The 11,599-nt window shown below is 48.4% G+C and overlaps 4 protein-coding genes across 4 annotated transcripts; 3 read left to right on the forward strand and 1 right to left on the reverse strand.

Annotated features, from left to right (window-relative positions):
* Positions 1-352: 352 nt before the first annotated feature.
* J7337_008159 (uncharacterized protein) lies at positions 353-1,440 on the forward strand (the record flags this gene model as incomplete). The annotated part of the gene is made up of 2 exons (XM_044825783.1): positions 353-508; positions 565-1,440. The coding sequence occupies 2 exons, from the start codon at positions 353-355 to the stop codon at positions 1,438-1,440; spliced, it is 1,032 nt and encodes a 343-aa protein (XP_044678700.1).
* A 3,118-nt stretch (positions 1,441-4,558) lies between these two features.
* Positions 4,559-7,964, forward strand: J7337_008160 (uncharacterized protein; the record flags this gene model as incomplete). Its single annotated transcript, XM_044825784.1, has 6 exons — positions 4,559-4,892; positions 4,950-6,089; positions 6,137-6,714; positions 6,784-7,037; positions 7,089-7,423; positions 7,486-7,964. 6 exons carry the CDS (start codon positions 4,559-4,561, stop codon positions 7,962-7,964), a joined length of 3,120 nt encoding a protein of 1,039 aa, XP_044678701.1.
* A 1,036-nt stretch (positions 7,965-9,000) lies between these two features.
* J7337_008161 (uncharacterized protein) lies at positions 9,001-9,872 on the forward strand (the record flags this gene model as incomplete). Its single annotated transcript, XM_044825785.1, has 7 exons — positions 9,001-9,045; positions 9,154-9,194; positions 9,269-9,284; positions 9,334-9,399; positions 9,447-9,561; positions 9,606-9,750; positions 9,803-9,872. 7 exons carry the CDS (start codon positions 9,001-9,003, stop codon positions 9,870-9,872), a joined length of 498 nt encoding a protein of 165 aa, XP_044678702.1.
* A 159-nt stretch (positions 9,873-10,031) lies between these two features.
* On the reverse strand, positions 10,032-11,331 carry J7337_008162 (uncharacterized protein; the record flags this gene model as incomplete). The annotated part of the gene is made up of 2 exons (XM_044825786.1): positions 10,032-11,100; positions 11,162-11,331. The coding sequence occupies 2 exons, from the start codon at positions 11,329-11,331 to the stop codon at positions 10,032-10,034; spliced, it is 1,239 nt and encodes a 412-aa protein (XP_044678703.1).
* Between the last annotated feature and the right edge of the window lie 268 nt (positions 11,332-11,599).

Raw genomic sequence — 11,599 nt, forward strand, 5'->3', positions numbered from 1 at the left:
TAGCTAAGAGCTTAAATTGGTACATAGAACTTGGTAACTGTCCTGCCTTAAGCTAACCCTCGCCCAAATATGTGACTCTTCCCAGAACGTGGGGTCCATAAGCCTGTAACCCAATTATAGATCTGCAAGCATTCCCTGCAGGGAATGGGTGCTTATCATACGTTCGTGAGGCACTTCACTGGCTAGCAACGCGGAATTATGCCGTACATGTCCCATGACCCCTCATTGCCATCTCATATATTGACACTCTGTAAGGTTATCCTGGTTTCATTGTTGATCTAGCCATCAACTCACAACTTGTGGTGCTCGTTTTATGCCGTTCATCACTTAATACGACAAGTCTCTAGCCCTCATGGATTACAAAGTCGTTGTCGCAGCAGTACACGCCGCGCCCGTGTTTATGAATAAGGCTGCTACTACTGACAAGGTTATCAATTTGATTGAGCAAGCGGGCAAGGAGAACATTGAGCTGTTGGTCTTCCCTGAGACGTTTATTCCTGGTTATCCAGTACGTCCTTCATTGTTCGCCCTCTGCGCTGCAATGGCATAACTAACATGGCACAGTATTGGATCGAGTGCTACCCGCCACTCCAACAAGTCGGGGCCTTAGCCAAATATGCTGATGAGAGCGTCGTTGTTCAAGATGGCGACGAAATCACACGCATCTCGGCTGCCTGCCGTCGCACTGGTGTAGCCATTAGCCTCGGTGTTTCAGAGCGTATTGCTCAAGGTTACACGCTATTCAACTCTCAGGTCAATATCGACGCCAATGGCACCTTATTAGGCGTGCACCGCAAGCTACAGCCAACATACGTTGAACGCTCTGTCTGGGCGCAAGGCGGTGGCCATACGCTACGAACATACAAACTGACCGCCTCAGGACAGCCTTTCAACCTTGGCGGTCTTTGTTGCTGGGAACATACCATGAATGGCGCGCGCCAAGCACTCATCACTCAGCACGAACATATCCACGCCGGTGCCTGGCCGGCTCTGTCGACCATGGCTGGCTTCGAAGCCGTAGCTGATTCTCAAATCGAGGCTTTGATGAAGGCGCATGCCCTAACAGCTCAAGTCTTTGTCATCACCGCGTCTAACTATGTTGATAATAGTTGCCTCGAGTGGATGGATAAGAATCTAGGCAAGCAGGAGTTTGTCAAAGCGGGCGGGGGCTGGTCTGCTGTAATCCATCCGTTTTGCTCATTTCTTTCTGGTCCACATACTGGCGCTGAAGAGAAACTTGTCAAGGCTAAGGTTGATCTATCGCAGCTTGGACAGGTCAAGGTTTGGGTTGATGCTGCTGGTCATTATCAACGTCCGGAAATCCTCAAGTTCAGCTTTGACGACCAGCCTTTATGGGCAGATGAAAAGCCAGCCTCCCAGAGATCTTCAAATGTTGAGAAAAGTCCCGAAGAAGACTCAGTGTCAAAGGAGACTCTTTAAGAGAGCTTTGTAGCTTGAAAAATTGATAGTTATTAAAAAAAAGAAAAGATTTTGGCTTCATACTTACCTTGCCAAGCCTCAACAAAGTATACAAGCCCAAGTTTATCAAAAATAAAAAAGGAGATGGAGTTCATCTACTGCCCAGTGTGCCAAGATACGAACATCAAATACCGTCCAATTATCAAAGAACGGGCCATCTTTGGCCAACTAATATTTCATATTGCTTATACCCTTTCATTGAAGTAGCCGCCTCTTCGAGCCGCCTCTGGCAGCTCGTCTGGCTTGTTTCTACCTTCACAACTTGATTTCCACAGCAGCTGTGCCTGTTCACACCATCTAAAATGCTCCAAAAATTCATCTCGCGCATATACTTTGTCTCGAGCCTCAAATGCCCATTTCTCGCCTTTGGCACCGATGATGTCCTTTTCGAGAGCAAGTTGACACCCGGCACACGACATTCCATGTTCAACATTGCCGGTTACTTTATCGTAATAAGGAAGAGCACACAACCCCATAAAATTATATTTTTTGCTTCGCTCGGACCTCTCTGACTGGGATTGCATCGTTGTTTGGGATTGTCGCCTGGAAATCAAACTGGCCTGATGAAGAGACACAATCGTAAAACGAGATTTGTACACGGATTCCTCCATTGAATATATCCCAGACAAAGTCTTGAATGATCTCAATTGCGCCGACTCATCTTTCGTCAACCGGAACTCCTTCCGTGCAGCGGAAAGAGTGTGTACTTGAATCTCGGGAGCCTCTTTGAGGCATTTGAAACAGCACCGCGCCCATGTTAGGAGGGACATAAATCCAGCAAACTCGCCGCAAAGACTACAAAACTTGAGACACAGGGCATTGTAAAAGTCGAGCAGAGAAATCTCAGGGGCCAGCCCTGTTCGTAATAAAGCGCAGAAAAGATCCAGTCCGTGCCAAACGACTATCTGATACTGCTTGAGAGAGTCTACCGCCTGTCGCGACCCACGATTTGTTTGTCGAAACTTGAACAGAGAATACACATCAAGGCGCAACAACATATCATGGAGGAGTTCTAGTGGTAGCCGATCGAGGGAACCGAGTCTGACATGCGAAGTCCGCTGGAAGGGTGCTGCTATTGACTGACGAATTTTGATGTGCTCACTGGAGGAGAACCAGATCAAGGAGAGACCGTAGTCTTTGCGATGGTAGGTGGTTTTTCTAACAATGGCATCGGTATGTTCTTCGTCGAAACTGCATTCCGTGGCGGAGCGATATCCGCGAACCATGATGGCAGCCATTCATGAATGGGTCAATAAACTTGAGTGAGTGAGAGCTGTGGGCCTCAAGAGACGTTCTTTATGGGCAATAATCTCGAGCAGGCTTTGGGAATGAGACCCGCATTTATCATCGACAAACGCGGACGTCAAGTGCCATCTCTCTCTGAGCTATGTTGCTTATGGCTCGTTCCTCTAATCATTTGTCTCTTAGCTACCAATCTGACCATTTTCAAAGGCTGAGCTCATATACAAACATTAAAAGGAGGTTCTTTCTATTGGGGTAGGATCAGTGCTGTGCCAAGCCAAGGCGAATCTTCGGTGTCTGGTGACTCCAGAGAGTCCGAGGTCTGTATATCGACGGTAGGACATATGACATGCGTGCGCGGAGATACTATCATGGGTGGTGACAGTGCATAAAGTGAAAGGGCAGAGTACCTGTGGTGGGTGGAGATGGGGCCGGCAAATTAGCGTTAGGTGGGTTAGATAAGCGAACCCACCTCACCTCAGCCACAACACCATGGATTTTTGGATTGGACATCGTGAGAGGATGGGCACATACGACCACAGCTCATGGAGAATACGGGGTCCCGTTCGCTCCCCCAGAGTCAAGCCACGAAGCGCCGGATTAGTTGCTGGGCCGGTGGCGACCAGCGAATACCTGGTGTTATACGTATATCTTTTGGTGTTTGTACCGTTTTGTTTGACAAAGAACAATAAAGACATGGGCGCAGTGAAGTTATTGTCAAAGAGTCTATGGTGACACGGGGTGGTTGACTGCATAGCTTCTTTTTAATATCATATACGTGAGAAACCTACTCCAGAGTCAAGCCTTCCTTGGGGTTGCTTAATACCAGCGAGTACCTGGTGTTGTGTGCCTAGGTATGCACCATTTTGCTGTTTGCCCTTCTGTGCATATGGTGAAGTGCCAGTGCCAAACACATATCTTCCACTATCCATCACTGGGATGAGATACTCTCGGTTGTATTACCCTTAAGGTGTCTCGAAGTTGGCTTTTTCCAATACCTTCTGCACCCGATGCTGCTCTCGTTCGCCAAGTGACACCATTGCAGGAGATGTGAGCCCACAGGCAGTTCGAAAATTACGCCTTTCTGTGCCAAGTAGAGTACCTAGTAACCTAGTGTAGGTAAAGCAAACTGCCAAGAACTTCGGGGAAATCGTGAAAAGTGACAATAGGAAGCCGGTGGCTAGGTGAGTGCACAATGGGTCACTGTTGATCTGGATGGCCAGATAATCGTGTAAAGAAGTATGACAATAGAACTTCTCTTAACTGAAGATATGGAAGGCTTCTTGCACAGGCCAGAGGGCATTTAGCGGAGGTAGTGAGATTAAACGGCTGCCCAGCCAAAGTGCTCAGTGAATCGACAGTGAATCACAGGCCCATGGCCCCCGTTTCGCCTTTCGATTTCTTGTGAATACCCCGCCCCTCCTCTCTCCTTCGCATCAACGAATGGTTACTCCTCCAACCTGAGTTTCATGCGCTTCGTACTCCGGTTGATCCAACATCTTCTCAGCGATAACACATCTCGCCGCTGTCTACCTAGTGTTTATTAAGTATTCGCACTGAAGGTAAGATATCCATTTTCTTTTCCAGAATCTGTACCGATACTCTCCCTCTCAAAACGAGATTTCCTCCATATTCACGCTCTCTTCCTTCGCGTGTTTCCAGCGCTCCTCTGCTCTGAGCTTTCTCACACAACACTGCCTTCTCATTGGTACACTCTTGAGCGCTTTACAAGGGATCCGCGAGCACAACTTGACACTTTCTCTTTGTTTAATCTGCCTTCGTCATCATCTGCTGACTCTATTTTGCCAACCAGGGTTTCGTTCCTTCGCTACCTAACATGGAGATTGACGGCGCTGAGGCGCTGCCTTCGCGGCCGAAGCACCCAAGGGCTCCAGAAGAGCCTGGAATTGAGACAGAGTCACCCAGCAAGCGCCAGGCTTCTAAGACATCGGCAGTAATTCCCGCTCCTGTGGTGTTTCCCTGGCGAACCTGCCACGATGAAGACGATGTCAATCGGCTCAAAATCAAGGAGAAAGCTGTTCAGCGTGCGGAAGAGGAGTGCAGAAGAATCCGAGGGATTCTTGACCACTTCCTCAAAACAAACGAACTTGACAGGATGGACGCCATAATCATGGGAAAACAGATGATCGAGCACTGGATTACTGAGCATGGTAAGTGTGATCAGCTTCTCCAGTTTGATGTGCATCACTTAACTCGCCTTTTCATAGATCGCATTCGCCGGAAGCACCAGAATCTCCGGATTTTAGTCGGAGTCGAAGGTCCGACCGGAGCTGGAAAGTCGTCTTTCTTGGGCTCACTGCTCGGCATTTCTGAGTTGTTTCCGTCAGGACAGGAGGCGGCGGCCACTGCAGTGGTTGGAAAAGTCAGCTGGAACTGGGTTGATGCACCTGGGTTTGAGTTCAGAGCCAAAGTGATCTTCCGAAATAAAGCAGACGTCGAGCGCGATCTTGAGAACCTTTTGCAAGATTTGAATCAGTTGTCAAGTCTGTTGGTCGAGAATGCGGAGAACGCCAAGAACCAAGGCGGTCTAGCCAAAGACCAGGCAGATAGTATCTCCGTCATACGAAGCTCGATCGAGCACCAACTCCCTAAGGTCAACGCTGTCTGGGGTTTCGAAGAGGCTGCTCTTGCGGAACTGGCGCGCCCATGCCCAGAAGAAAGTTCCTACTCTCAGATGGTGCAGAACATTCTGAACACCAATCCGAAAGCCCTGCACTTTCTTAACTCGGGTATTGAGAGATTCAACGCAAGTAAATCGAAAGACCTTGCGGATGCGATCAAGCCGTTTCTTGACTCGACTCCCGGCAAACATGGCGGTTTCAATCAGTTTTCGGCGTGGCCGTTGGTCAAAGAAGTCCGTATCTACACCAAAGCTGATATTCTCAAGACTGGGATTACCCTGGTCGATCTACCTGGATGCGGTGATGTTGTAGAGAGTCGCTCCGAAGTGGCTGGACAGTTTTCCAATCGCCTCGATGTCCGGCTTGTTGTGAGCCCTATTATCCGCGCGACTGATGAGAAGCAAGGCCAAGCCTTGATGCGAAATGGTTTCGATGAAGCGCAAATGAAAATAAGTGGGAAACTTAATGGGCATGGATTTTGTGTCATCATGTCAAAGATGGATGAAATGAAGGTTGATACTTACATCTCACAATGCCCAGACTTGCATCGCAATCAAGAAGTCATTCAAAAGCTCAACGAGCTTGCGAATCTCAAGCAGGAGAAAGACTCGTTGAAGCCCATGCACACCGTTCTCAAAGAAAACAAGAAGACCGCTGAAAAACAGAGAGGGAAAGCACAGAAGGCCTATGACAAGGCCATTCGCAAACATGAGAAGAAGCTTAAGAGTAAGTTGTAATATACTTTAGCGAGTAATTCTAACGACTGATCGCAGAAAACCCAAACGGGAGTGGTGAGCACTTATCCGCGCTTCGAATAGAACGAGACCAGCTAGCACAAGCATTCGAGAGAGCAGACAACCAACTTAAACAACATGAGGCACGAAAGACAAAGATTTCGAAAGACATGTCATCCATCAGCGACTGGCTACACCATCGCTCAGTACAGACTCGGAACGCCCGTGTCATTCAGCGAATCCGTGCCGACTTTGCCAGGCGACAGCGGAACATGGGCCGTGGTGGAGCTTCTAGACAGCATGAACATCAAAATGAGTACCAACTTCCCATTCTCCCGGTCTCAACACATGCCTTTTGGCAACTCCACAGTGGAGATACTCACATGGCGGGATTTCCAAGCCTCAACTTCACTGGTGTTCCCTTTGCAGGACAATGGCTACATCGAGCCACCTTGAGCAAACGAGAGAAACACCTTGATGAGGTGCTGGAAGAGTACCAAAATTTATTCACGATGATGCAGATATACTCTTCCCCCAATGGCCTGGACGGTAAATTTAATTTCACCCGAGAGCAGGTTGAAGAGGTTCTGGCAGAAACCCATAAGCTGTATACACAAGTAAGTTCCTGCAGCCAGTACTCATCTTACCGTATACTCCGAACTTTATGCTGACTACATTCGACTTAGAAACTCGGCGCTACACTACGTGAATCTTGTGCCGCGATCCAGCGACTGAATCCTTTGGAGCTCAAAGATGAAGCCAAGCAGAGGTTCCTTGATGAGGCTCTCCGCATTGTTCAGAAATGGAGCTACAAGTTCCCCGACGATGAACATAACATCGAAAGGATGCATTGGTGCACGTATATGGCCAACCTCAATCGCGATGGTTTAAAGTTCAGCAGCTATGCAACTGGTGTCACGTACACTTGGATGGAACACTTGTGAGTGGTTGGATATCATGCTTGGCAAACTGAAACTAAATAAATCAACAGAGTCGAACCGATCATGAAGTCTATCAGTAATGATTGGGATGACAAGATCAACAAGCGACTGCCAACGATCAAGTCTCCCATGATTTTGGGATACTCACAGGTCTTCACACAGTATCTGAATGAGTTGAATCGTCTCATCAGTGACAAGGTGCCATCATTGGCAGTCAGCTTCAGCAATGTGCGACCGATCTTGGAAAATTCACAGCGAGCTACAGAGCTCAAGGTTCGCGACGCTTTAAGCGAACTTTCGAACAATATCGCTCATGTCGCTTCCGTTGCTGACGTGCACATGGCCGTTCAATGGAGGACGACATTCCGGGCTGCTCTGTTGGACAGTAAGTGAACCCATACACGTCCATTTAATAGTTTTATAACTGATACTGACTGTTGCGATTAGCTGGCATCGGTTCTTATCAACGACGACAGGACATCATCGAGAAAAAGATCAAGAGAGATGTTAAGGCTATATGCCAGAAGACGATCAAACGTCTCGAAACGGGGGTTGAAGAGCAGAAGGCCTTGGTTCCCAAACAAATGTCCAAGATTGTGACCGAAGAAATGCTGAACGTCAAACAGCAGATGTCTTTTCTGGTCAACAATCTTGTCGAGAACTTTGAGGCAAGTCCGGAGAAGGCAGAAGTGAAAACGAACCTACAGCAGATGATCCGTCATCATGTTGAAGCCTGGGAAGCGGCCTGGGCTCAAAAGGGAAACTACGGTGAGCACATCCTCGATCTGGATCTCAGCATCCCAACCGTGATGCCAGAGCCCGTCGATGAGGAGAACGCTTCATCTGAGACATCTGAGACTGAAGACGACTCATCGTCAGAAGATGAGATTGCTGCGTCTGACGCAGACAGCCAGTACCACATCTGAGGTGCTGTCCTCATGTGCCGACGCACTGCACGCTTGGCTTTGTAGTTGAGCATGGAATTTTTGGGAGGCTGGTTATGAATGGCATATGAACCAATGATGTATGAACTACTTGCTTCGGAATATGTTTGGCCAGGATGGTGTATCGCGGTCGGATGTGGGATTGACAATACTAAACGATTCTCCCAAGTTGTACTTGTCAGTATGACAGATACACAGATGTAAATTGAGTTACTATTACGTTGCAGCTATTAATCTCGCATTGGAGCTCCGGGTGATTGAGCAAGGGATACAAACGAAACTGTATGTAGCTCGCCTTCACAGCCAAGAATGTTGACTATATTCACCTCGTTGAGAGAATTGTAGGCATAGTAATAACCTCGATAAAGAGGTAAATAATTTATGGGATCATCCCAGACAAGCTACGGCGATCATCATAGCGTTCTTTTTCGGAGGAGATCATCACTACACGATCAAATGTGGTCATCATACCGCTGTCCGATGCCGAACTTCTGATCCTTAGTTAATGTTGCGCAGAGTAACATATCATCCTGAAATTGAAACCTCATCTCAAGGTCCTTTCAATGGCCTCAAGCTACACATAATGGGGCGACATTGGAAGGGAGTTAAGTGGTCGAAGTCGAACATCCCAGAGACACAACGAAGCGCGGGCGGGCGGGAAAATGACAACCACCTCAGGTGTGAAGTTTGAGAACACCTTTGAATTCAGAGCCTTCCTCTGTTCTCACATTCGATACAGCGCATTTAGGAGGCCGATGCCTGCTCGTAGTGTTCGGGTAGGCCATCGCGAATCTTGGTTACGTCAATTTGGATGGTGGGGCCGTTCCGTTGGCGGGGGTTCAATTGTTACCCCGGAACTCGGCTAATCCATCTCGAACTCCGTTCCCATATCTCGAGCTTTTCTCGACATTTCCTCATCTCATACTACACCAAAGCCCTGATAGTATCAACGGATATTTAGATCTCATAACTCCAGATTAAAAGAATTGTCAAGGCTTGCTTCATCTCACCTGTCACAATGTCTGGCAAGGTCAAGCTCAGTCCCACGAAATTCACACAGGCGGTGCGTACACCCAATGCAACTCAAGGTGCATGCACTGCGCAGCCAATTGCAACTCATACCACTCGTGTCTTTCTCAAATCTTTGCAGCTAACTCGTGTTGCGTTCCAGGTCGTGCGCTCTTTCATGGCAGACTCGGGTCTTGAGCCTCGGTATGTACCCCAAGCCACCGATGGATACTCGGCATTCTGTGATAAGATCCCGATACTGACTCTGTTGTCTTCAGTCTTCTAGGGAAACATGTATATACACCTAAATCATGAGCGTGATATGTGTATTGACATGCCGTAGTTCCGCGTCACCAGTGCCACAGAAGGCAAAGTTGACTTTGAGCTTGACATCCAAAAAGAGCACACCGTCCGTCTCTCACCTCACCACAATGAACTCTTACTGACCTCATCCAGAACCGTCTCCAGACAATTCACGGTGGCACACTTGCCAGTCTCGTCGACCTCGGTGGTTCTCTCGCCGTCGCCTCATCAGGCCGCTTCGCAACAGGCGTGTCAACCGATCTGAACGGTACATAGCTTTGTCCGTCACGTACGACTCTGCTGACTTGGCAGTGACATATCTGAGCCCCGGAGGCCGCCCGGGAGATGTTCTCAAGGGTACTGCCACACTCGACAAGATTGGCAAGACACTTGCTTTTACGCAGGTGACGTTCACCAATAGCAAGGGACAATTGGCTGCGCGAGGAAGCCATACAAAGTGAGTCTAGTCATTATTCGTTTATGTAGAATTCATTTACTGACTGAATCAGATACGTCACGGGTACTATGGGTGAAGATGGCCCGTTCGTTGCTCCAGCTGAGTTCTCAGACGTGGACTAGATGACATCGCAAGGTTTAGACATTCTGTTGATGCGGTAGACTTGAGATTTACTAAATATCATAAAGTATAGAAGGGTGGTATCATATCTGTAGAAGTTGTCCAAATTCATTCACGCCCATTATCTGTCATAAAACGATTCATCATCTGTCCCAGCACCCCTAATGCTTCTCAGGGTATGGCTGAGCTGGTACCTGGGGAGGAGTACCGTCAGCCTGGTGGTTCAAGCCCACCGTCTCCTCATGAGGAGGTGGTGACCTGGGCTGGGACACGGGAGATATAGCATCATAAGCCGCGTACTGAGGTTGTTGTGGTGCATAGTAGCCGTTCTGCTGCTGAGGCACTGGTTGCTGAGGACCATACCCGTGAGCCAGATGCTGCTGTTCCGGCTGCGGGTAGTGCTGCTGCTCGGGCATAGGTGCAGCATTCTGTGCCTGGGGAGGGACCTGTCCATAACCCCAAGCCGTACGCTCTCCAGCCTCAACGCCCTTCACGGGGTTCTGCTCCTGCTTAGACCAAATGCCATTGTTCTTTGCACGACCGATAAAGAAGACCAAGCAGAGGACAACGAACTGCGGCCAGATTCCGAAGACGACGTCAAGGATGTAGTAAGCATACTTGTACTCACGGTCGCCGTACGCACTGCTCAGATCTGTCCAAGCAGCTGTCGACGCCATGTTGAATGTTGTGCGCAGGAGCCATACCACAGATGCAGCGATGAACATGTTTGAGCACCAAGTAAGGGCATTCTCGCCCTTTGATTGAACCTTGATCAAAATTGCTCGCGCAACAATCGCCAGAGAAATGACAAAGACCAAAACACTGAAAGAAAAGCTGATCTGTCGAGACTTGGTGTAACTATCCACACCAACGCTAACATCGTTGAAGAAGAATTCATACACATATCGAATCCGAAGACCGAAGGCGGTCAAGGCGAGAGCGAAGAGGATAGTTGCTGCGATGTATGAGCCGAAGCGGAGGATCTTCCCCTTTGGATCGCGTTGGCCTGTCTGGGCCATGATGATACCGGTGCCGAGACGTAGCAGGATTATCATGACGAGAATATCGGTGACCAAATCGTAAATAAGCGCAAGAGTGGCGAGGACCTGCGTGGTGACTTGTAGAGTCTTTGAGTAGTGCGAGTCGAATTCACTGTCGATTCTTCCACTGTAGTATAATCGCGTGTGCACGACTGAGACGATGTATGAGGTGAACTCGAAGAAGGTATAGCTAAGATGTGTCAGTTATTCTAATTCATCACCAGGCCAAGGAAGATAAGGTGAGTGCGTACCCTGAGAATACTAAGAGTGCCAGCTTGAGATATGTGAATGCAGTTCTCGCCGGATCCCTCTTGCGACGGACGAGGCAGAAACTGCAGAAGAATAAAACGACAGAGGGGATCCATGCTCCAAGAAAGACCATGGCCCCGTGGGCGATCCAGTATCTTTCAAGCTCATACATCGTCGTATGTTGAAGTTGTAAAAGCTAAGAGTGTCTCGATGAATGTTGAGTCCAAGGATGCATATAAGTTACACAAAGATTCGTATATCCCCGCCAAAACTCGGAGACGACAATGTGGACAAGTGTCAAACCACACAACAAATAAAAATAAAAGAGCCAAGATATAAAGATCGGAAACACAAAATCAAGCGCCATCCCCCTCATATTTAGCTGCATCACCTCTTTAGCTTCCTCATCACAGTCGAGAGTTTTCAGGGCTGAAGCAATT

The sequence above is a fragment of the Fusarium musae genome, chromosome 6, assembly GCF_019915245.1.
Source record: "Fusarium musae strain F31 chromosome 6, whole genome shotgun sequence".
Lineage (NCBI taxonomy): Eukaryota > Fungi > Ascomycota > Sordariomycetes > Hypocreales > Nectriaceae > Fusarium > Fusarium musae.